At 35.6% G+C, this 24,408-nt stretch overlaps 1 protein-coding gene across 2 annotated transcripts in view; it reads left to right on the top strand.

Moving 5' to 3' along the window:
• The window catches only part of sol (calpain 15 small optic lobes), an 80,200-nt gene extending 56,138 nt beyond the window's left edge, over window positions 1-24,062 (top strand). The window contains exons 13-17 of one of the 2 annotated variants that reach the window (XM_074138205.1): window positions 10,189-10,356; window positions 10,526-10,722; window positions 15,128-15,273; window positions 15,384-15,562; window positions 22,408-24,062. In XM_074138205.1, coding sequence (XP_073994306.1) covers window positions 10,189-10,356; window positions 10,526-10,722; window positions 15,128-15,273; window positions 15,384-15,562; window positions 22,408-22,585 — 868 coding nt within the window. In that variant the 3' untranslated portion in view covers window positions 22,586-24,062. Of the gene's footprint in view, window positions 1-9,545; window positions 9,769-10,188; window positions 10,357-10,525; window positions 10,723-15,127; window positions 15,274-15,383; window positions 15,563-22,407 lie in introns of those variants that run through there. The other variant, XM_074138206.1, reaches the window with a different exon arrangement.
• The last annotated feature ends 346 nt before the right edge of the window (window positions 24,063-24,408 follow it).

The following is a 24,408-nucleotide window of genomic DNA, read 5'->3' on the forward strand; positions in this document are numbered from 1 at the left end:
GCCAAAGTGAAGAGAATATTTTTTGTTGCATTTGAGCTGCTGAATCACCTGTTTACAGGGCGTTCATTTTAAGACGGCTCAAATGCACTTCATGCTTAAACGGTTAATCTGAACAAAAAATGGTAGAGGAAAAATTTGTTGCCCGTCACCTCTAGTTTCAGAATACGTAACTTGATTTTAGATTCCTGCCTGCATACGCGACTGACGCGCGACCAAAAGTGAGGGTTCGCAGTTGACCCCCATTTTCATATACACAGTTTTAAAGAGTATAAAAAAGTTATGAAAGAAACCGGAAACCGCAATTCGATATCTTCAAAATTAAAGGTGCTAGGCCATTTCAAAATCTGGTATTTATTAATCATATTTTAATTTTTTATCTTGTTATCAAAGAGAAAGAAGAGCACGCGATAGGTCATTTTTATGTATTTTTTCATCCCCTTTCTACTAAAAATATTGCCAAGGCCGTAAAGCTAGCATTTTTCTTAATATCGGGAGATAAGTCGTTTTCCGAGTGATTTTTCTAAGGAAAATCAAATGTTAAGAGCTTTAGATGTTCTCAAGCATATACAAAATGGCTGAAAATTAATTTTACATCTGTTACAAACAAAAAGGTTTAATAATTATTTGGTAATTTGGGAGAGTTGCATTTAATTACCAAAAAAATTGGAAACCTCCTGCCACATATTTAAGTGATCAATATCTTTCATTTAAAGTATCATACATATTCCTTAATTTATCAAATAATGCACTTTACTCAACTTGAGGAGCATGTACTGTGCCTTCAAAGGAGCCTTCTCTGGCTCGCAAGCCAGGTTAGCCTGGAGGTTATCAACTGCTCTCTGTATCTGAGGAGGCACGTTTGAAGGCACAGTACATGCTTCAGAAGTTGTCTAAAGTGCATTATTTGATAAATTAAGGAATAAGTTTGATCCTTTAAATGAAACATATTGATCACTTAAGTACATACATATGTGGCAAGAGGTTTCTAATTTCCTTTTTTAAATATTTAAAATACTGTTAGTGAAAATGTTTGTGGCCCCCTACAGAAGTTTCCGTGGCCCCCTTAAAATACGCTGTGGCCCACTGGGGGGCCATTAGGCCCCGTTGAGAACCTACACTATCGGGAAAATTATACATAAAACATGGTAAAAAAAGAAATATTGAACTACTTATCAAATACTTGAGGTATTTGAAAATCTCTTCTGTAAATAAATAACTTTTTCAACTAACTTAAAATTTGTGAATCACTATTGCCTCTATAACAAGCACGATCTGTAAGCATAGCAAGTTATAAGGCTGTGGACAGATTGACAAATAATTTGATAATTTTAACTTGAAAAAAGCCCCCCTGTGTCGATATAACACCATCAGGCATGTAAAGAGATATCTCGGTAGACAATTTGAAGGGCATGTTATATCGACACGGGGGGAATTCAGTGACCACCTCGTTCACCGGATTTGATACCTATGGACTATTTCCTTTGGAAATACCTGAAAAACAAGGTGATTATTCATAACGGTGAACGAGGTGGCCATTGAATTGCCCCCCCGTGTCGATATAACGCACATCAAATTGCCTATCGAGATATCTCTTTACATGCCTGATGGTGTTATATCGACACGGGGGGCGATTCAGTGGCCATACTCGAAAAACAAGGTGATTATTCATAACTTTTTCTTTCTTTCCTTATTTCTGCTTATCTAAAAGCTTTACTAAATCTAGGTGCATCAGAATCAAGCCAGGATTGCATCTGTAGATGAACTAAAGCAAAGAATAATAGATGTCTGTAACTCGGTTAAAATCGAATCTATTTCTTTGGCAGTAAGGGCAATTGGCAGGAAAGAGCATGTCTATGCATCTCTAATGGTGGAGGCCATTTCGAGCATGATCTGTAATATTAATGAGGAGTAAAATTTATAATAAAATAGTACTTTTCTTCTTATTCAATCAAAATACCGTTATAATATTATCATTTTGACATTTCTTATAAGAATCATGTTTTCATTCATAACTTCTAAAATATCGCTCACAGAAAAAAACCGTTCAAGAAAATTTTTCTTTAAAAAAATAGAGGAATCTATTTCTGAAATAAAAACCGCACCTTCCCATTTGAAAAAATGAAGTTGGTGCCTGTATCTCGCTTCTGGAAGCACCGAAAAAAATTTACAAAGTAAATTTGGATTCCTAACAAAAAACCAAGGGAACACGTATTTTTTAGTTTTTTTTCTAGCTATCTTAGTTTCCGAGAAAAAGTCGTTATCCATATACCTGGGACACCCTGTATATACAGGGTGACCAAAGTTTTATGCTCCGCCCACTTTTTTTTTTAATGGCGGGAAATTTCGAAAAAATATTTATTTATTTATTGTTATAGTGATCTTGTTTGCACATTAACCAATTACTTTATATGAGGGCTGGAAAACACCCACATATTGGTATGCACAATTACAGTTGGCTTGGAATGCCTCAATTTACCAATATGCTGGTGGAAAAAAACCAGCCCTATCTTTTCCCAATATACAATTTGAGGAATAGCGCAGCCTCTTTCACTTCTTTTTTCGTCATGCCAGCTACTCTTCTACTACATTCTGCTTCGTGGCTTCCATGAGATACGGATATCTTGAGCGCTGCGTACTGACATTCCTTCCTAGAACAACACAATGGTCTCTGAATGTGACTTCATTATTTGATGTGAGCTTAGAGTGGTGTAATTAGTAGTGTAGTTATGATAGTACTTGTGTGAGTAATTAAGAACTAAAATCGCAACTATGGAGTTTCGCTGCATCCTATATTTTTATTTTATTCTCTCTAATGAATTTGTAAATAATTCGTAGCTGATCAGGATTCTAGCTCAAATACTTTTAGCGCTACAGGGAAATCGTACATGTGTTGCCAATTCCTGTAGGAACTTGTCTCTATTTCTATTATATCTGCTGCATCTGAAGAGGAGGTGATCGATGTCCCCATCCTCCCCGCTATTGCAATCACATTTGGGACTATCTAATAACTTAATTTTATGCAGATGTGGATTTGTGAGATTATGGTTGAACCTCAGTCGCATTATTGTTGTGTAAAATTGCCTTTCCCCCTCCAGTACTTCTACAAACCATGGCTTGTTGGGGATCCTAGGCTGTAAATCAGCGTAATATTTACCCTTAATTTCTTTTTCCAGATCGTAGAGCTTTTGCCATGCGTCATAACAACGCTTTCTTAAAGCACCTTCGAAATCCGCTAAATTGAGCACTGGTGTATGTTCCCCTAACAAAATCGCTCTTTTTGCTAGCACGTCGACTTTCTCGTTATCTACTATCCCAGCATGCCCTTTCAGCCAAACCAGATGCAACCTACCCATTGCATTAATCAAATGACTTACAATTTCTATAATTATGGGATCAAAAACATCGCCCGGACGTTTTATTTTTTGGAGTGCACTTTTAGAATCACTAAGAATGACTATTATGGCTTTACTTTGCATTTGTTCCGCCAGGATTACCGCATTCCAAATCGCTACAATTTCTGCGGTAAATATTGAGGCATTATTAGGGAGCTTGTATAGGCGAAAACTTCCCGTTTGCGGGTCAAGTACAGCACAACCTACTCCCTGCTCTGATTTTGATCCGTCCGTAAATAGTAAATAAGGGTTGATTATGATTTCCCTCATGCGCGCTATAAAAGCTAGGTATGTTAAATCCCCCCATTCTTCTTTCACCTTATCATATAAATCTAAATGGACGTACGGAGATTCTTTACAAGATACTTCATAGTGAAGAGATCTCCGAGGAGACGCGTGCAACACCTCTAGGCCAGAGTATAATTTCTCCGTTACTCTAAACATTTCACACATTAATGGTGTTTTCTTTTTTAACCAAAACCTGTGCGAGCGAACCACTTCTGAGAGCTCTGAGATTCTCATCAAGGAAACTTCTTTAAACTTAATTACTCTTTCGCTTAAAAACTTTCCCAACAATAATTCTCGACGTATGTGTAGAGGCATAATTTTAGCCTCCACAACGAGAACATTTGTGGGAGTTGATCTCATAGCTCCCAGACAAATGCGTATTGCTTTGTACTGGACCTTGCCTAACCCAGATAGTGAAGTCTGGCAGGTATCTCCGTAAATACCGCAACCATAATCTATTTTAGATAAAATTAAATTTCGGTAAAGCAGAAGGGCTATTTTTGGGTCGGTACCATATGTGACATGTGCAACATATCTAAGCACATTCAAAGCTTTTTCACAACTTTGGATTATTCTCTTAATGTGAGGTCTCCAAGTTAATTTGTGATCTACATAAAGTCCTAAGACAACTATTGGCGATTGCGAGACTTTGAACGGCCCCAACTGTACCGTGCCAGCAAGAATGTTCTGACGCTTTCTACTAAACATGGTGACTGAGCTCTTATTTCCAGAAATGCGAAAACCCAAGTGGTTGCACCATGCATTGAGATCATGCAAGGCCTGTCCCATTATTTCTACCAAATTTTCTTCGGATTTTCCTCCAGTGAATACAGTGAAATCATCAGCAAACTGGACTATCCTGATTTCCAGTACGAGCCAGTCTCTCAAATCAGATATATATATATATATTAAATAGCAAAGGGCTAAGCACGGCACCCTGGGGGAGGCCAATGCCTGTTGTTCTGGGTCCCGTTACCAAAACTCCCCTTCTAATAATTAATTGGCTTTCTTGTAACATATTAATTATATTTACTATTACCCTGCCAGGTACTTGCATTGCCAACACTTTATCCTTTAGTATTGCGAAATTTGCGTTATCATATGCTCTATGAATATCTACGAAAGCCGCTAATAAGGGTTTGTTTTCCGTTCTATTTAAGTGCACTTCATTAACAAACGCTGCCAGACAATCTAATGTGCCACGGTGCCTTCTAAAACCCAGCTGATGTGGGGCCAGCTTATTATATTCCTCCACCCACCAATCCAACCTATGCTTTATCATCCGTTCATACGTTTTGCACACACAGGACGACAAAGCATTTGGCCGATACGACTGGTACGAGTTGGGATCTTTACCAGGCTTTAAGAGAGGAAATATTAAAAGGGTTCTCCAACTTTCAATCATAGCTCCCCCAACCCACATTTCGTTCATAATTCTAAGAAGCGATAAAAGAGCCGGAAATGGGAGGTTTTGTAGCATTTGATAGTGAATACCGTCTTGGACTGGCGATGTACTACCTCCTTTTTTTAGAGCATACTTCAATTCCCATAACTGGAATGGCTGATTCAAGTCCTCATCACCAATTGGGATATTTGATAAGTCGATAAACTGGCTAGCATAGTCCGGAGTCAGATATTTATGGAATTCTTCAACCCAATGGCCATCATCAGTGACTTCTACTTGAGGAGAGTAACCTTTTTTTAGACTTCGAATTCGCTTCCAAATGACGTTAGAGGGAGTTTGTCTATCTAAGCTATTGCAAAACTCGTACCACATTATTCGTTTTTTTTCTTTGTACGTCCGACCACTGATTGCTAGTTTTTTGTTTAAATTGACGTAATTTTCCAAGGTGGATGCTCTCTTATAGCTTTGGTAGGCTATTATTGACTCTTGCTTGACTCTATTGCAATCATCATCCCACCAAGGCTTGATTGCTCGATTTGGGTTTAAATAAAGCCATTGTGGGAATCTAGGAATGGATCCTAAGGCCGCTGATCTTATTTCTTGAGTCAAATAATCATAAGTGCAGCTGGTGGATTCCGATGTACTGAATTTTAAATCCAATACCATCCGATACTTTTCCCAATCCGCCTTACTGAGATTCCAACCTCCTGCCTTAGGGTGCCTAGTGCGTGCGCCAGAGGTTGCCTGCCGCCTATTAAATGACTTCACCAGAATTCCCAGGTGATCCGAACCCAAGGGCTCTTGTATTACTTCCCAACTGAGCTCAGACATCAGATCTGGAGAACATAAAGTTATATCCACAGGTTGAGCTCGAGCCCCCGGTCGGGGAATCATAGTGGGGACCCATCATTTAATGTACACAAATTGTACGAATCTATTAACTCTGCTAGAGCTCGTCCATCTAGGTTTTCCCGATGTCCCCCCCACATTGGATGAAGCGCATTAAAGTCGCCACCCAGAATAAGAGGACCCGAAACCTGATTTAGTACATTAATCCATTCCTCCACTGAGGCTTTATGCCCAGGACGGCAGTAAGTGCTAAGATCCGTAATACTGACGCTCCTAAATAGGATTTTAGCCCCACATATCTGAACTCTGCCCCTTAATGGATTATTCAGCACTATTTGGTCGAAAGTCAATTTTTTACTGATAAATATGGCACTTCCACCATACCCATCCTCACGATCGTCTCTGACAACGTGATATCTTCGCAACTCTAATTTTAGGTTATACTTAAACCATGTTTCACTTAAGATGGCCACATCGATGAACCTCTCGCGCAGCAGGACATCAAGACTCTCCCTATTGGCTAAGTACGATCTTATATTTATTTGTAAAATTTTCATTAGGATTGAGAATGTTTTTGTGTGATTATCTTAGATTTACAGACTAAAGACACTTTTGGAATATCCTTCATATGTTCAAGGTTATATGCTTTTGTTTTACTATTCTCATTTCTTTCCGAACTAAACCGCAGACTACTTCTTCGTTCTTTGGTGAGCATTCTCGCGTTACCCGCAGAATGCGCTCCTTTTGACGGAGTAGCACTCTCAGTTTTTTCCCCTTTATAGAATTGGGATACAAGTAGTGCTAGGGATTTGGTAGTTTCACCAATATCTCCCTTACTCAATGAATCGATCACTCCAATGATTACATCCACCACTGGGTGATCTACTGCGGCAAAAGTTTTTCGAATATCCTTGATACTGATTTTATCCTTGTCTTTTTTTTGGCTGACTTCTTCGATTTCCACAATAGCCACATCAGGAACATCCCGATGTTCGCCCAAAATCGGCGTTTTCTTCTCTGACCGCCTCTTTTGTTTTCGTGACCGTTGATGTTTTATGGGGTGGAGTAAGGGATCTGGAAGGGGGGGAAATTCTTCCTCCGACAAGCACTCGAATCTGTTCCTTTTGGTTACCTCTACGAAGGTGGTACCTCCTAGATATGTAGTACCATATGTAACTTTTTCTTTAATCAATTTGTTTTCTTCTTTATATTTTGGACACGCCGCATCCGTAGCCTCGGCAGTGAATGCATTCCGTTTTGTTTATTTCACATTGTTCGATGCTATGAGCACCAGAACATTTACTGCACCTCGGTTGTCCTTTGCATTGTGAGCTGGAGTGCCCTTATCGAAGACAGTTGACGCACGGTCTTCTATTTGGTACATATGGTCCCACTTTAAACCTGGCACCATACATTGATACGTATCTCGGTAAGCTCTGACTATCAAACGTCAGAAAGCAGGTCTCGAGTGGCCTGTTTTCTACCTTTCTGAATACTCTTTTCACATTAACTACTCTGATTTGACTTTGAATATTCTCCAAAATCTCTTGTTCAGATATTGAAGACTCCATCCCTTTTATGACACCTTTTGAAAAAGTAAGGTGGTCCGGAATGTAGGCTTTCAATTTTTTTTTTTTTAAACAATTATTATTAGTCAAATAATTTGCTGCTCCGGGGGTGCTTGTTTCAATTTTCATTCTATTCTTCCCAACTGACCTTATATCCAGGATATCATGGGAATGTTTATTATCTTCGGTGTAAATCCCTTTGCCAAAAGTAACCCGATGGATACTTCCCAGGTTACCCTCATTTCCCTCAACAAAGATGAAGTAGGGACCTTTATCATTTGGCTTGAATTTATTTTCAGCCGGTAATTGTAATGTTTCTATGGCAACATGACCACTATTATTTGTCATGTCGTCATTTTTACCCAATTTGGGAGCCCGGATTAGGTCCAAGGGGGTTTCCTCCCGAACCAGCGACCTTTTATTTGATTTGCCTGCATTAGGAATTACGCTAATGTTTTCTGTAGGCGAACTATTGGAGTTATTGCTACTGTCAGTATTACTATTATTAGTAGTATACTTATCCGCTTGGATGTAGCGTATCGGTGGTGGTCCTCTGTCATGTGGCAGCCCATCGCTACTCTCCTCCATTTTAGTTTTGCTGTTGGGTTTTTGTTTTAGTCCTTTGTTATTGTAAAAATTTCAAGTGTAAAAAAACTCTTTTTTGGCGCGTAATAAAAAACACGTATTTAATCATTTTTAGCCTAGTTTATTTTCAGTGATTGACCCATTGTTTTAAACCCCGGTATCTCGAGATACAGCATCCAACTTTTGTTTTTCAAATGGAACGTTATACTTTTTGTTGCATATTTTTATAGTATTTGAGCTCCTAAAAAAAACAAAAAAAAAAATTTGAAATGGGTTAGGTTTTTCAAAAGTTATGGTAATTTAAAATGTGAAAAACAAATTTCAGTTTATTGTCAAAATTACGTTTTTTTTTTTAAAGAATCTGTTCAAACTGGGCACAATAAACGGATAGGCAAGCCAAATCTGGACCCCCACGCTTTGCTTGTAGCAGCACTTATGGTGGCGAAGTCAAGATCTCGACAGGCTAGAGTAATTCGACGTTTCAGATCATCGACTGAAGCCATGGGATTAAGGATACTTTACACTTTATTTTTTTAGGTATCCCCACAAAATATAGTCCATTTGGGTTAAGTCCGGAGATCGAGGTGGCCATTGGATCGGACAATGAGTCCCTAAGCACTTTTAATGGAAATTTCTGTCCACTAGGTAACCTCGAACCACTCTCGCCGGGCAACCATCTTGTTGAAAATACATATCTAGCCGACGTTGTAGATGAACATCTTCAAGCAGAACTGGCAAAATGTCTCTGAAAAAAAAGTTGGATACCTTTCACCAGTTAAGTTCTCTCTGTAGAAGTATGGGCCGATTAGTTGATTTCCTATAACTCCACCCAAACGTTGGTAGGAAAAACAACCTGAACGTCGAATAACTCTAGCCTGTCTAGATCTTGACTTCGCCACCATAAGTGCTGCTACAAGCAAAGCGTGGGAGTCCAGAGTTTTGGCTTGCCTATCCCTTTATTGTGCCTAGTTTGAACAGATTCTTTAAAAAAAATAACGTAATTTTGACAATAAACTGAAATTAGTTTTTCACATTTTAAATTACCATAACTTTTGAAACCTAACCCATTTCAAATTTTTTTTTGTTTTTTTTAGGAGCTCAAATACTATAAAAATATGCAACAAAAAGTATAACGTTCCATTTGAAAAACAAAAGTTGGATGCTGTACTTCGAGATATCGGGGTTTAAAACAATGGGTCAATCACTGAAAATAAACTAGACTAAAAAGATTAAATACGTGTTTTTTATTTTTTCGAAATTTCCCACCGTTAAAAAAGAAAGTGGGTGGAGCATATAACTCTGGTCACCCTGTATATAAATTATGAATTCATTTCATTAGGCCTATTCTGTTCGGGATGTGCGAGATTTGAACGGTATTCGTTTCGTACGGCTGAGAAATCCGTGGAGGCATTATTCTGTACTTTTTCAATAAGCGTTTTTCAAAATTTCTTTCTGCAGATATTTTGATTGCATAGACATCTGCAAAGTACGTAGTGCTGGATGGAACGAAGTTAGGCTGCAAGGTACCCTGCCACCTCTGTCCTCAGTTGATCCCATCTCCTGTGTACTCCTAACCGTTCTGGAATCCACAGAAGCTGAGTTCACATTGTTCCAGGAACCCACAGAAGCTGAGTTCCTATTGTTCTTGGTGAGGGGAATGGTCTGATGATTCACCAGATTTCTTTACAGAATAAGTTCTAAGAAGGTTTTGTACAATTTTCTCGAAAACTGATCCAACAAATGAAATTTCATTTATTGACTAAATTTGGAGCTTGTATTACAAACGAAAATTTTAATTGACATTTGTTATGAAAAACAAAAAAAAATTTAGAGGATTCAACAAGTGATACTTATAACTTTAAAAACACTTCTAAAGCTGAAGAAGGCGTGCAAATAGTTGTTAATGTAACCCTTAAATTTGCTTACTTGCAAGTGTAATTTATGGCAGATTTAATCAGCTATCTAAACAGGGAGAACTAACAAAATTACGTATGAATAGAAAATTTGTCAGTTAGAATCGTAGTAAGAGAAACTTTGTGCATTGTTTAATTATTTATTCTGTACTTTTTCAATAAGCGTTTTTCAAAATTTCTTTCTGCAGATATTTTGATTGCATAGACATCTGCAAAGTACGTAGTGCTGGATGGAACGAAGTTAGGCTGCAAGGTACCCTGCCACCTCTGTCCTCAGTTGATCACATCTCCTGTGTACTTCTAACCGTTCTGGAACCCACAGAAGCTGAGTTCTCATTGTTCCAGGAAGGACAAAGGTAAGTTCATATGAAGTTTAAGCAGATAGAATATATTCATTTCCTAAAGATTTTGAATATGAGCGCAAACGGGTAACCATCTATATTTGAATTTACTAATTCCTTTGTTATTTTTTTAGATATGCCTATTTTTTTAATGGTAATTTCTAAAATTCTTTACATGTTTTAGGAACTCCGAGAAATCACAGCGATCTCAATTAGATTTATGCGTAGTTGTATTTAGAACCCGTAGTGCTGCCATACCATCCATTGGTCGATTAGTCGAGCACAGCAAAAGGCAAGTTAGAGGATTCGTTGGTTGCCACAAAATGCTGGAATCTGATCTGTATATTGTAGTTTGCCTGGCGTTCAACCATTGGCACACAGGTAAAGAAGTGGTTAACTTATTAGCGTGTGGCAAAAGGAAAGCTTTTTGTATAAGTCGAAGTCTTGGAGCTCTCACTCCAACTTAATAAGAGGGTTTTAAACTGCAGTCTTTGACTGCTTAATAAATTCAGTTTTAGTTTTGTGATAGTAAAGGGCAGGAGCTTCTTCTAGGTTAATTATTACTAATATTTCTACAACGCTTAGTCCGATTTTGCAAAAGTTTAGCGCGAAGAAGCGGTTTAAGCTTCCCTACTTGTCTCTAAAGTGCCATCATTCTCTTATACCTACTAAAAGGAAGTACTGCAATCGTTCAAATGATCGACGTACAAACTGATTTTAATGAATGAATTGTCTTTCAATTTGAAATTTTTTATATTGCAGATACGGTTTTTGATGGTATATACTTTAGAGGGGAGTTTGCCCACGTAAATAATGACCCCTTTTAAACGGTTATTAATAATAACTCTGTAAATCTTCGCCTGTCTTTGACCAAATTAGGCTAGAAGAAGAATTTAGAATGACATTTAAGTGCCTTCCTGCTCTTACACCTACTAAGGGGAAGTATTCGCAACCATGCCGCATTCGCAGTTTAAATCCTCTTTGCCTGTTTACAGTGAAGAAGTGTAATTGCAAAACATGTTTCTTTCCCCTCTATAGAAGTTATTGTGATCACAGATTGTTTTCTCTTACATCCCTTAAGAATAAGTAGTGCATCAAAATTTATCTTACTGCTCTTATTATTGGAAGATAATGTTAATTGCAATTTTCTTTCTATTGTCCCTCTTAACGGGTTGTTTACCACTTGTTGATTCATCACTTAATTCCATAACGTTTCTCCAGTCTCCATCTTCTTCCCACTAACTTGTTACTATTTCTCCATAACTTGTGTCAGTTTTTTTTCATCCTAGATCTTCCCAATAGCCGTATATTTAAGAAATCATTGGATATATAAATTTGTTCCAACCAAGGAAAAAAAAAAATTCTATCCAAAAGGTACAAAAGTCTCCTTAACAAAAACTTAGTTTTAAAAGTTAAGTTTTATACCTTTGGCGTTTAATCAACCCTTTATATTTATTAAATTTTAAAACTGTAATTTTTTGTTAAAAGAGATTTTATCAAATTTGGGCTAAGATTTATAAGGTTAATGATAATTTTAGTAATAATAATTTTTGAGGGGGCCTCACATACATTGGGCTTACTCCTCTCCTGTTCGATGTACAGAGTCGTGACCACCAAAAAGCACATTTTCATAATATTCCGAATCGAATGACACCTCATTCATGAAAATCGGTTCACGCGTTTAGGCGCTACGTTGTTTACAAGCAAGGTAACAAGAAGAAGAAGAAGAAGAAGAAGAAGAACATTTCTGAAATTGCCGTTTTTGCCCATTTTCAGCAACGTGTTTCTCGAAATCTATTTGAACTATGTTTTTGCAACAAAATTACAGTCATAAAGGAGGATTTGCACTATATTATAAAGAAAATATGGGTATTTTATCTTTTAAAGAAGAAGAGAAAAAAATTGTCAAAGTTTGGGTGTTTTTCAACGTTACGCTTTTTCGTGCAGTTTTTGACGAACAGTTAATTTGACAGTTTTAATTATCTCCTGAGCTACCACCAGAGAGATAATTCTAAGGGAAGATGTTGAGAAGGGCTCTAAGAGAAGATAATTCTAAGGGTTGAGATGGTCTGTCACTGGATCCGGATGAAGTTTGCCTAACTGTTAGCTAATTTAGCTATTTGTAATGATGTACAATATTGTCTATATCGAAATAAGCCCACTAACAAGTCTCCAGCCGCCAATTAACAAAAACTTACAGTTTAAAATGTTAAGTATAAGGGTTGATTAAACGCCAAAAGGTACACAAATCAGCTTGTACCCAACTTTTCATTCATGCTTAGTTGATATAACTTAAGTAATTTTGCTGCATTAACTTTTCCTTCACATTTTTTAGAATTTATTAGATGTCACAGACCCTTATGCTGGCCATTTTCATCTACAAAATATTTGTTCAAGTAGCACTGTAGATTGACTGTAATATCTATTAATCTATAATAATGAAACTTTTAATTACAGGTTAAAAAGAAAACGTTATAAAAAATAAAGCAAATTATGAGGCTAAAAAATTCAAAAACGTTTTTTAAAAAATGCTTATATCAACATACGCCAATGATCTTGTTTATTTTATTTATTTATTTATTTTATTTTTAATAAAAATCGTCTGTTTAAGTTCATTCTTCGATTAAAGTAATTGTTATTTTATGTAGGAGTCAAACGTTTATAATAATAGGTAATAAATTATCTGGTTTTAATATAGTTTTTTTCAATTACATTTTCACTCACTCTAGGTATTCTTCCCACAATGTTGTATATATGTAATATAAAATAAATAAGATATGCATATTTTTAGGACAGCTAATTATTCCAGTATTTTACTATAAGTAAAATTAGGGGGACTAAATTAAATTACAGTTGAGAAATGAATAATTGTTGTTGAATAATGTACTTGTTATTAACTGTGTGTAATTGTGCTCACGAATATTTCGGTAAGATGAATTCAAGACTGAAATATTGTTTTAAATCCTCCGTGATTCAAATTTAAACAGTAGCCGACTCTAACTTGGTATTTTTCTACTTTAACATGCATGTATATGTACAACTTCAGAATAAAGGGCACATTAAAGATAAATCCAAAAAATAATTTGGAATAGAGTTAAAATAAAGTACCTATTTACAAACGAAGATATAATATACATTTTATCATAATTATAACAAAATAATATTATGAATGAACTGGCCAGCATAAGGGTCTGTGACATCTAATAAATTCTAAAAAATGTGAAGGAAAAGTTAATGCAGCAAAATTACTTAAATTATATCAACTAAGCATGAATGAAATGTTGGGTACAAGCTGATTTATGTACCTTTTGGCGTTTAATCAACCCTTATACTTAACATTTTAAACTGTAAGTTTTTGTTAAGGAGATTTTTGTACCTTTTGGATAGATTTTCCTTTTTGTCTATTTTTCAAAGTTACATATCTGCTTTACAATTTGTAATAAGCAATTCTATCATTATAACCTGATAAGGTTTTAAGTCGGAACCGTAACTACTACTAGAGAGATCTTTTTAAAGAATGATTATAGTTGCCATCCTCAATAATTTTTTTTTGAGAAAGCGTTTTGAATAAAATAGGAAGGTATTTGTGCGTAAAAAGCAAAATTAAACTGCGATTTCAGTACTTCCTTTTAAGAGAAGTAAGAAAAATAAACTGCGATTACAGTACTTCTCCCTAAAAGGCAAAGAGGCAAAGATTTTGAATCGAACGATAATTCAATTTTAATGTAAATAGGTTCACTCATTGATAAAAGTTTTAACGATTGCAGTACTTCCTCTTAGTAGGTGTAAGAGCATGTTGGCATTTCACAGCCACGTAGAGGAGCTTTAATCACTTCTTCGTGCTAAATTTTATCAAATTCGGACTAAGCATTATAGAAATATTGGTAATAATAGTTTTAGAAAGGGCCTTACTTGGGTGGGGCAAACTCCCCTCCTTATGAGGCTTAGCGTGGAGACTTTCAAAGTGCAAATTTGTACAAAATTTCGATTCGAATGACACTTCATTCATGAGAATCGGTTCACGTGTCGATAATTTGTAACGATTGCTATACTTCCCCTTAACAAGTGTAAGAGCAGATCGTCGCTTTATTGTTACGTAGGGAAGCCCTAACCCTATCATTCTACCAAATTTTATCAAAATCGGGCCATGATTTACAGAGTAATTAGTAATAATAATTTTGGAGGGGGCCTTACATAATGGGGGCTAACTCCTCTCCCATTCGATGTACAGTGTCGAGACCCCCAAAAGGCACATCTACATTAAATTCCGAATCGAATGACACCTCATTCATGAAAATCGGTTCGCGCGTTTAGGCGCTACGTTGTTTACAAAAAAGGTAACAAGAACAAGAACAACAACAACAACAACAACAACAAGAACAAGAACATTTTTTGAAAAGCCGTTTTCGCTCATTTTCGGCAACTTTTTTCTCGAAACCTATTAGATCTGGGTTGTTACAAAAAAATTACAGTTTTAAAGGAGGGTTTGCCCAATCATTTAAAGAAAATTTGGGAATTTTATCTTTTATAGAAAACGAGAAAAAAATTGTCAAAATTTGTGTTTTTCAACGTTACGCTTTTTCGTGCACTTTTTGACGATCAACCCTTATACAACTGTCCTACCGGACAGTTTTAATTACCTCAGGTTTTAACTGCCTTAATTAAAAAAAAAGCATAAAAACATGGATTGATCACTTTTGATAGGTGAAGTGATCTCAAATTAGTGGAGTTAGTGTTACTGCGCTGAGTCCTCAGGAGTTAAATTTTATCTTTTTTTTCCCCACAGGTATTGAGAATCCAGTGAATTTTCCCGAGTATGTGCTTGCCATACACAGCTCAAAGCGGCTACTAGTGGAGCAAATCTCGCCGCCTGCCTACATCCTGGCGGATGCGATTATCAGTCTGACTCTTGCTAAGGGACAACGGCACGAAGTAGGCATGACTTTGTATCTAGTTTTCTTTGTGCTAATCCCTCATTACTATCTAATTAAGCTCGGTTAAATCGATTTTTCATGACACTCTGGTATTTGCTTTGACTGAAGGGCCGAGAAGGCATGACAGCCTTCTACCTAACCAAAGGCTGGGCTGGCCTTGTGGTTATGGTGGAAAACCGACATGAGAACAAGTGGATCCACGTGAAATGCGATTGCCAAGAAAGCTACAATGTGGTGTCCACAAGAGGGGAATTGCGTACCGTAGATTCAGTCCCGCCATTGCACAGGTGAGTACCCAATTTACAAGCGTGCTGGTTTTGAATTAGGACTTTCACAAATATATATATATAAAAGTAATGTCCATAGGCCTACTGTGTGTAGTACATCTAAAGTGGAGTTCAATGACGTATTGGCCAACTTCATATTTTCCACTGTTCTTGAGAGACGTCGCTTTTAATTTTTTTTAAAAAAATAGTTACTTTTTTGCAATACAAATGTTATTACTCAGAAAGTTTTAGTTCGAATTCGATTCTGATGACACGGTTAGAAAGATAGATAAATTTCCTAAAAATTGACACCATTTTGAAGCATAAATTATTCTCCAAACAGCCTCAATCTACCTCCGGAAACTGGGAAAATAAAATTAATCGAAATTTTTAAGAAAATTCATTAGGCCCTTATCAGACCTAGGGGCTGGCACTTTTTATAAAAGTTTCTTTGTCTAATGGGCTTTCAAACGGTATATCATTTTCCAGGATTCCTTTTATCTTCGTATGAGAAATTACGTTTGTTTTGCAAGAAAACGTGTTGACGAGCACTCAAGATTGTTAGTTATCAAGTTGTTTAATTCATTGAAAACTATTGTAGATGAACCAGTAGTCAATTTTTAAAGTAGATTATCTTAAAATAAGGAAGTCAAAGGTTACAAAGTGCATTTAGAAAAAAAAAAAATCTGATCTCTCTGAAATATTTGAGAAAATGTTATGAAATATTTTAAACAAGTACTATTTTTATAATCAAAGGTTAATTTGCTTAATTTCAAATAGGGTACAATATTTTTTTTATTATTTATTTATTACATTTACCTCTGTTACAGTCAACAAGACTTACAGAGGGGGTTGGCCTAATAAAAATAGGGTACAATAGAAAATGTTGAAAAAGCAAGTCTAACAGATCAAGGAAGTTTATTTATTGGTTGTATTGGTTAATTGCAGATTCCGATATAAGGATTATCTGTTAGTGGGTTCAAAGGGTTGTTAAGGCTTATTCACATTCTTATCTTTTTCAATAGTGCAGTTATGTGTGATTGTAATTTGGAGTAAATACAAACTATTGAATTTTATTTTAAGTATTTGTTTAAAATATTTCTTAACATTTTCTCAAATATTTCAGAGAGATCAGAAGTAAATGTTTAAGAGGCAAACATTACCTTGTAATATTTGTAACCTTTGACTTCCTTATTTAAAGACAGCCTACTTTAAAATTGACTACTGGTCCATATACAGTAGTTTTCAATAATCTAAAAAACTTGATAAACTAACACTGTTGAGTGCTCGTAAACACGTTTTCTAGCAAAACAAATGTGATTTCTCGTACGAAGATAAAATGAATGCTGGAAAATGATATACCGTTGGAAAGCCCATTAAACAAGGAAATTTTTATAAAAAGTGCCAGCACCTAGTTCTGACGATGATCACATATGGTCCTAATGAGTTGTTTTAAAATTTTCGATTACTTTTATTTTTCCAGCATTCGGAGGAAGATTGAGGCTGTTTGGAGAATAACTTATGCTTCAAAATGGTGTCAATTTTTAGGAAATTTATCTATCTTTCTAACCGTGTCATCAGAATCGAATTCGAACTAAAACTTTCTGAGTAATAACATTTTTATTGGAAAAAAATAATGTTTTTAGAAATAAAAAATAATGTTCTTAAGTGACGTCACTCAAGAACGGTGGAAAATATGAAGTTGGCCAATACGTCATTGAACTCCACTTTAGATGTACTAGACACAGTAGGCCTATGGATATTAGTTACTGGTTCACCCTGTACACAGGGTGTTGAGCATAAGACTACCGTTACTTCCTCTATCTAAACCCTTCTAATTACAGGCCAATATCATTGGTGAACACGGTTACCAGGATTTTCACTTACATGCTGAATAAAAGATTATGTCAGTGGGCTGAAAGTTGTGATATTATCCCGATGGAGCAACTAGGATTTCGTAAGGGCAAAGGATGCCGCGAGATGAAGAGCTAATGAATAAACCGAGAACTTACTTATCGCTCTAATCTCCAAGTTAAAAACTGACATGTTTTGTCCTAATATGGCTTATAAAAACAAATAAATACAACAAGAAGAAAAGATTGTTTAAATTCTACATTTTCTTTAGATATTTACTTGTCATTTTGCTATCATTATGCCAACGTATTCGAATAATAAATATCGCGATATGTTATACATCTACTGTTTCGTAGATGGGAATAGTAGAGAAGCTAGGCGGATGTATTCTAGATGATTTCCTGATAGGGTGTTCCGAACGCTCAGACGATCATGGAGGTGTACAGGCGGTCCGGTGAAGTATTCCATCCACTATTATTTAATTTGGAGATCAGAGCGAGTAATAAGTTTTTGGCTTATTCATTAGCTCTCCACAATCTCCTGATCTCGGCTTATTCATTAGCTCTTCACAACCTGTTAATTCCAAAAGTTTATTGAGTATTCAAGAAAATCTGTGATTTATTCACATTATTTGGCATATTTCTTTAATTAACTAAAGAATAACACACAGATCTAAACTCGTTAAACGAAAATCCTTTCTTTCGAAATTGCTACCTAATCCTCATTTAACATCATATTCATTTTTCTTCTTTTTATTTGATTATATTATTTGTAAAGTAAATTTTATATTTTTGAATATAGTTCTTAAATAAATAAATTATTAAATTACACGTTTGCAAAAAAAAATCGTACTGGATTTGATGATTCTGATCAGTTATATTCTTATGGTAGGTGAATTCCTTTCATAATGCCGACGCTGTTTTGAGGCCTACTTTTTTTTGCAATTAATCACAGATTTCTGCATCAATTTTTAAAATAACCCCAATTCATTGTATACCTTTCGAAAGGTGATTGTATGTAGATGTTTTTCATGAATAGTGCACGTTTTTTACATATATAATATTTTTGAGAAAAATGAAGTCGAAAGTTTTTGGAAAAAATTAGAAACTTGCTATTCCTTATGTTTGGGCCACAATGTGAAATACTTGATATTATTTTGGAATACAAATTAGCTTATTTAAAAGGAAATTCAACCTTCTTTCTAATGAGCTTATTAAAATTGCTGTAGCTTTAATAGTTTGAGAAATATAAGCAACTTTTTGCTAAAAAGTAGTAACACCATGAAAAAACATAAAATTAAAAATATCTATAAAACGAAGTACCGCGGGGTAGACCGCGACTCCGTTGGCTGCAAGATGTGGAGGATGACCTCCAAAAAATGCAGATTCACCAATGGAGAAGAAAGGCAGTAGATCGAGAGGGCTGGTCTAATCTGCTTAAGGAGGCCAAGGTCCTACAAGGGCCGTAGTGCCAAAGGAAGAAGAAGATAAAACGAAGCCGAATCGAGCCATAGTTTATTTGGAATTTTTTGTTGCCAATGATGCCCAGAATCGCCTCCCGAAGTTAACGGTATTCTTATGCTGAACACCCTGTATATTTTGAGATTTCCGTAGTTAGAAACAATAAGAGTTTTCAGAAATTAGTCCTGGGCGTTGTATGTGATCAACGTAATATAAAAGCGGAGATTCGAAGAACGTTCAAATTTGATATTTAGGTCCCTAAACAAGTTTTTTATCCAAACCAAACCAGAAGTGTTACTTTAAGGGGTTTTATCACTTATTTGAGGTTTTTCTACTGAACGGCTCCTAAGATTTTTTTATATTTTACATTCAAAACTAAAAATAGTTTTTACGGTGAGGGACCTGGCATCTCACATTTTTCTTACAATATCATTCAATTGAGGCTTGCTAAGAGGAAAGTATTTGCAGTTTTTGTGGACCTCAAGCGGGCCTTTGATTCTGTTCCTCACGATAAACTTTGGCGCAAACTACGTGATATGGGAATTAGTAGAAAAATTTTGAGAATAATGAAGATTTTATATGACAATGCCGACTTCATTATATCTCAAGATGGTCAAACTTCAAAGAAAATCTCAGTTACTGAGGGCGTCCTTCAGGGGGAGGTCTTAAGCCCATTGTTTTTCTCTCTTTTTATTGCCGATATGATTTCGTTCTTTAAAGAAAGGGGTGCTAAGGGGATTAATTTAATGAATGATAGAGATTTACTTATGCTCAAATATGCGGATGATGTGGTGATCCTCGCATCAACTTGGCAGGAAACTCAAAATATTCTACATATAATGAAGCAATACTGTAACAATAACTCATTAAATGTCAATATCAAGAAAACAAAGATATTAATATTCAGTAAAGGAGGCAGGCCCGCAAAGTCTAAGGTATTTAAATATGATACCAGTACCATAGAGGTGGTAAATACGTTTAATTATTTGGGAATACCTTTCTGTTCATCAGCCAAATTTAGACAAGCGGCTATCTCCCTTCTAAATAAAAGTGTTGCGGGTAGGTCGGCTGTTATAAGCATCCTGAAGGCCAGTAAGTCGGATACGTGGGCAACCAAATGCCGACTGTACGATTCCATAGCTGAAAGTATTCTTTTGTATCAGACAGAAGTTTGGGGGTGCCCTTATTCAAATGTTATAGAAAGAGGTCAACTCGCATTCTTTAAGTCGGTCCTAGCTTTACCACGAAACACTCCGGACGCGTATGTTAGAATGGAAACCGGCAGAATCCATATGCAACATAAAGTTTATGAGCGCACATTAAAGTGGTGGATGAAGCTATTAGCTATGGAAGAGCATCGAATTCCTAAATTGTGCTATCTGCGCTTGAGAGAACTTGTGGATGTCCCATCGATCCCTTACAATTGGGCTCTAGAACTTAGAAACTATCTAACAGTAACTGGGGCTCAAAATCTCTGGCATGACCAAAATTTAATATCACTAAAAAAAACCTATAAAGAAATTTCGTATGCATTTAAACTCAACTTAATAAGTAAAGATATAAATTTTGTTTTGAACTCCACTTTTAATCCCCATTACAGGCTACTGAGTAACTTTCACTATGATACAAAATATAGCAGTCTGAATTGTTCGATTGATAAATTAAGAGTATTAGCTCAATTAAGAATGGCCTCAAATAAAGTAACTAGAGTTATTATTGGAGCTGAAAGATTTCAATTTAATGCCAGTGATGACTGCAAAATCTGCCACTCTTCCGACAAGGACACTTTAACTCACTTCTTAATTTGTTGTAGTGCCTTGGACCACCTGAGATCTAAATTCATAAATAAATATTTGCCTCTTTTAAAACATGAAAATTGTATTATAGAAGCTCTTTTGAGCGATATAAACCAAAATAAACTAAATGACATATACTTTTTTGTTAGAAAAAGCCTAAATTGCAGACAAACCATTCTCAATAAATACACAGCTAGCTTGGTAGTGGGAAGGGAACGAAAATTGGCAAAATGAAGGAAAGGAGGGGAAGGGAGAGAAAAGAGGGAAAGAGGAAGAAAAAGGAGGGAAAAAGAGGGAAAAGAGGAAGAGAAAAAAGGAAAAGAAGGAAAAAAAAAGATGAATAAATAAATGGATAAGACGAAACTATTGTAAAATGCCGTGATAATTGCTAGATGTTATTACTATTCCATTACGTGTACTATTAATAATTTGTTACTTTCCAAAAATTAAGTCTAAAGTTTGTGTTTATTTGTTTATGTTTACCTGCTTATTCTAAAAGTGTCCATTTATCTTTTAGTTCATATTACTCTTTTTATTATTTTAAATAAAACTCAAAAGAAAATTGTTTATTTTGAAATATTCTCTATTTGTCAGTGATGATTAAAGCTAATTTTTTTTTTTTCATTATGAGAGTTTATAGCACATGTGTTTGTATTAAGGTTCTTATTATTTCTTTTTCTTTGTTTGTATATTTCTATTTTTTTTCTGTTTTTTTTTTTTTTTTTTTTTTTTTTTTTTTACACAGCAGAGTTAATTCTAAGCACGTTATTACCTGGACTCCTTAGCTATGAAATGTATTTTCTATAAGCTTAAAAAAAAAAATTCTTACAATATGCAATAGGTGGTAATCAAATTAATAATTTCAATAAGAGAACGGATTAGCTATGCGGTTAGCGTACTGGACTCCCACGCGGAGGTCTCGGGTTCGAATCCAGCTGCTGACCCTTAGATTTTCTCTTCCTAGGAGCTTCTTACAGCTCACTGTCCGGTGATGGACTCAAAAGGGGAAGGCACAATAAGCCTCACGTGGCTGTAGTGCCGTGGGGCGAAGGTCCCGTCCCGTTTTCTAAACTAATCTACTCAAACTTACGTGTTAATTTTTTTAATTCTGAGGGGTTCTGAAAAAATAGGTCGCAAAAAGTTAAATTAAACTCGATAGCTTCTAACTGACCTATCCTTTTTATACGCAATATCATCCAAGCAGTTACTTAACAATTTTTTGGCCATTGCTTAGTGTTGGGTCTATGACATATCTGGTCTTAACGTACTGGCCGTAAATTTTAAAAAGAGTTTTCTTTCGATCCGCCGACAGTGTTCGTCTGTCTTTGAGAAGGTTTATGTTTCTAGGGCGATCACTAAAATGGGAAGAACAAGAGTTTAATAGACAATTTTAGGGTCTCTTATCAATAATTTGCCTTGAAAATGGTTAAATTAAGCTGTAGTAAATTTATTGCTAACAGTAGTCTTCTTTTCCCTTCTTGAGATGCGTCATTCTCTACTGAAACAATGGATCCCAGATACATGACGATTGGTGGTAAAGAAATTTTGTTCTTCTTCACCATTAAAAACCAAAAAGCATCTTCCTTCAATGGGCTTCATAATTCAGGAAAGGATTCTTCGTAACTTCGGCTGTTCTTCATGCAATGTCTGTGTCATCCGCGAACACCAAGAGCTTCTCATTTATGAAAGAGCTCTCCTAGATCATTTTACTATTTAAACCTTTTAAAAATTTCATCAACCAGATTTTTCTTTGCAGACAAGTAATAATTGTACTAACACAATTAGAGGGTAGCTGTGGATTTTCAATTGCTCATCGACTTACACATCGACTGGCCAACTCGAGTGACCTACACGACTGGGGCCAAGGCTCTTGTCATGCGCCGCCAATCGACCAACAGGTAGATGGTCTACACTCGCCACGTTTAATTGCTTAAGTTTGTAACATTTTTGTTTTTATAAGTTTTGTTTTAGTTAAAAATAAAAAAAAAAAAAAAAATTGCTAAAGCAGCTGATACCACTCAAAACATACATATTTATACTCTAATTTTAAGTCCATAATGTATTTGTCTTAATTTAATTTATTTATTTCGTTTTATAATTGTTAATTCGCTAATTATTTAAATGACAAGAACTTTTTTAATGCAATAAGGGCAACTTACGAGGTATGGCAATGTGAGACAAATAATGTGATGTCATCTCAAACAGTTGTTTAACAATATTTATTACAAAAAATGGATTTCTATTACAAAAATACAAATTCTCTAGAGTAGGCCTTCTCAATAATTATTTATGATTTATTTATTTAAAGAGATATTGGCATTCTGCTGCGAGTTCTGTTTAGTTGTAAATTCATGTGGCACTGTCATAAATCCCTTGTTACCTTTTCCATATCATGAATATGGCTAGCTAATGTCTTTAGATATTGCTAGTTCTGTAACAAATGCGCCAGTATTGGCTTGGATTGGACGTCCTTCTGATAGATTTCCCGTAAGTCTCGTCGTCACTTGATAACCTCCCTGAACCTGTCTTTATTTATAAGGTAATATGACCACTATTCGGTATTTTCGTGACCAACTATTGCAGTTCGCCGATGAGGAAACTCTTAACGTTCTGTCCGTGACGTACAAGTCTTGTCAGATGTGCTGCAGATTGGGGGAATGAGGTTCTAACTACATCAAAAAACTTATCGAAAGCAATGGAACTTCAAAAAATGAAGAATTAAGAGGTTAATGAGGTTAAAAGAGCTACAAAATCTACACCAAATAAGACTGTGGAGATTTGAATTGTCACAGAACCCTCAAAATAGCATGCATATACCTTTTAGAAAGAGTATAAAGTTTACGTATAAGGAGGAATCCGTAAGAAGGAATACCCCACTCGGGAAATGAGGCACTGACCCTAGAAATTATCTATCGCTGATAACAGTGCTAGACAGGCTGTACTTCTATACGGATGGATCCGCAAAAACTATTTCTCTTGACGCTGTGGCAGGCATTTATTGGGAATTGTTTGCACTTGTAGGAAGAAGGAGCAAGATCTTTGACGGGCTATTTTTATCACTTTCGTCAAAGTAGCCTCGTAAGTACAATTCTTAGAATCAGAATGATCATAAAGTTCGTGAGAAAGTAAACAAATTGCCCTTTATTTTTATTTGTGATAGAGAAATTATGTAGAATGTATGGAAATGAATAAGTATATATTTTATTATACGGTTCCAAAGTTTTATATGTCCAACAACAATCGTACGCAAAGGCTAATACAAATTTTTGGTTTTGCCAATTGAGTTACAATAATGCCTCCAATCATATCAGTTAATTTAGATTTCAAGTTTTCTAACGATCGAGGTTCAGTTGTAAACACTTAATTTCACACGCCCTTGAAAAAAAAAAAAAAAAAAAAAAAAATAGAAAATTGTTGTTCATGAATTACTTGAAACGTATTTTTACTTAACCTGTTAAGTTAATCTCTGTTACGGTGCGTTCGACGTGTATACTCGTTGTGAAAAATATAAAATTGCCATTAACTATAAAAACTCGAAATTTTAATAAAATACAATAAGAATATTATTTGGTGGGATGTTTCCTTTACCTTCCCAATAGAACTGCTTAGTATTTTTTACTTTAGAGGATGGTAGGAGCCAGCCAAATGATAAGTGGTTGGTACATGTTTGGTCTCCGCATAAGAGACTGGGAATTACGCACACAAATAAAAGCTCTCAACTCTTGTGCAATGCCGTTTTTACCGTAGATAGAGATTC

The sequence above is a fragment of the Rhodnius prolixus genome, unplaced genomic scaffold (assembly GCF_049639745.1).
Source record: "Rhodnius prolixus isolate KJV_2025 unplaced genomic scaffold, Rpr scaffold_11, whole genome shotgun sequence".
In the NCBI taxonomy this organism is placed as follows: Eukaryota; Metazoa; Arthropoda; class Insecta; order Hemiptera; family Reduviidae; genus Rhodnius; species Rhodnius prolixus.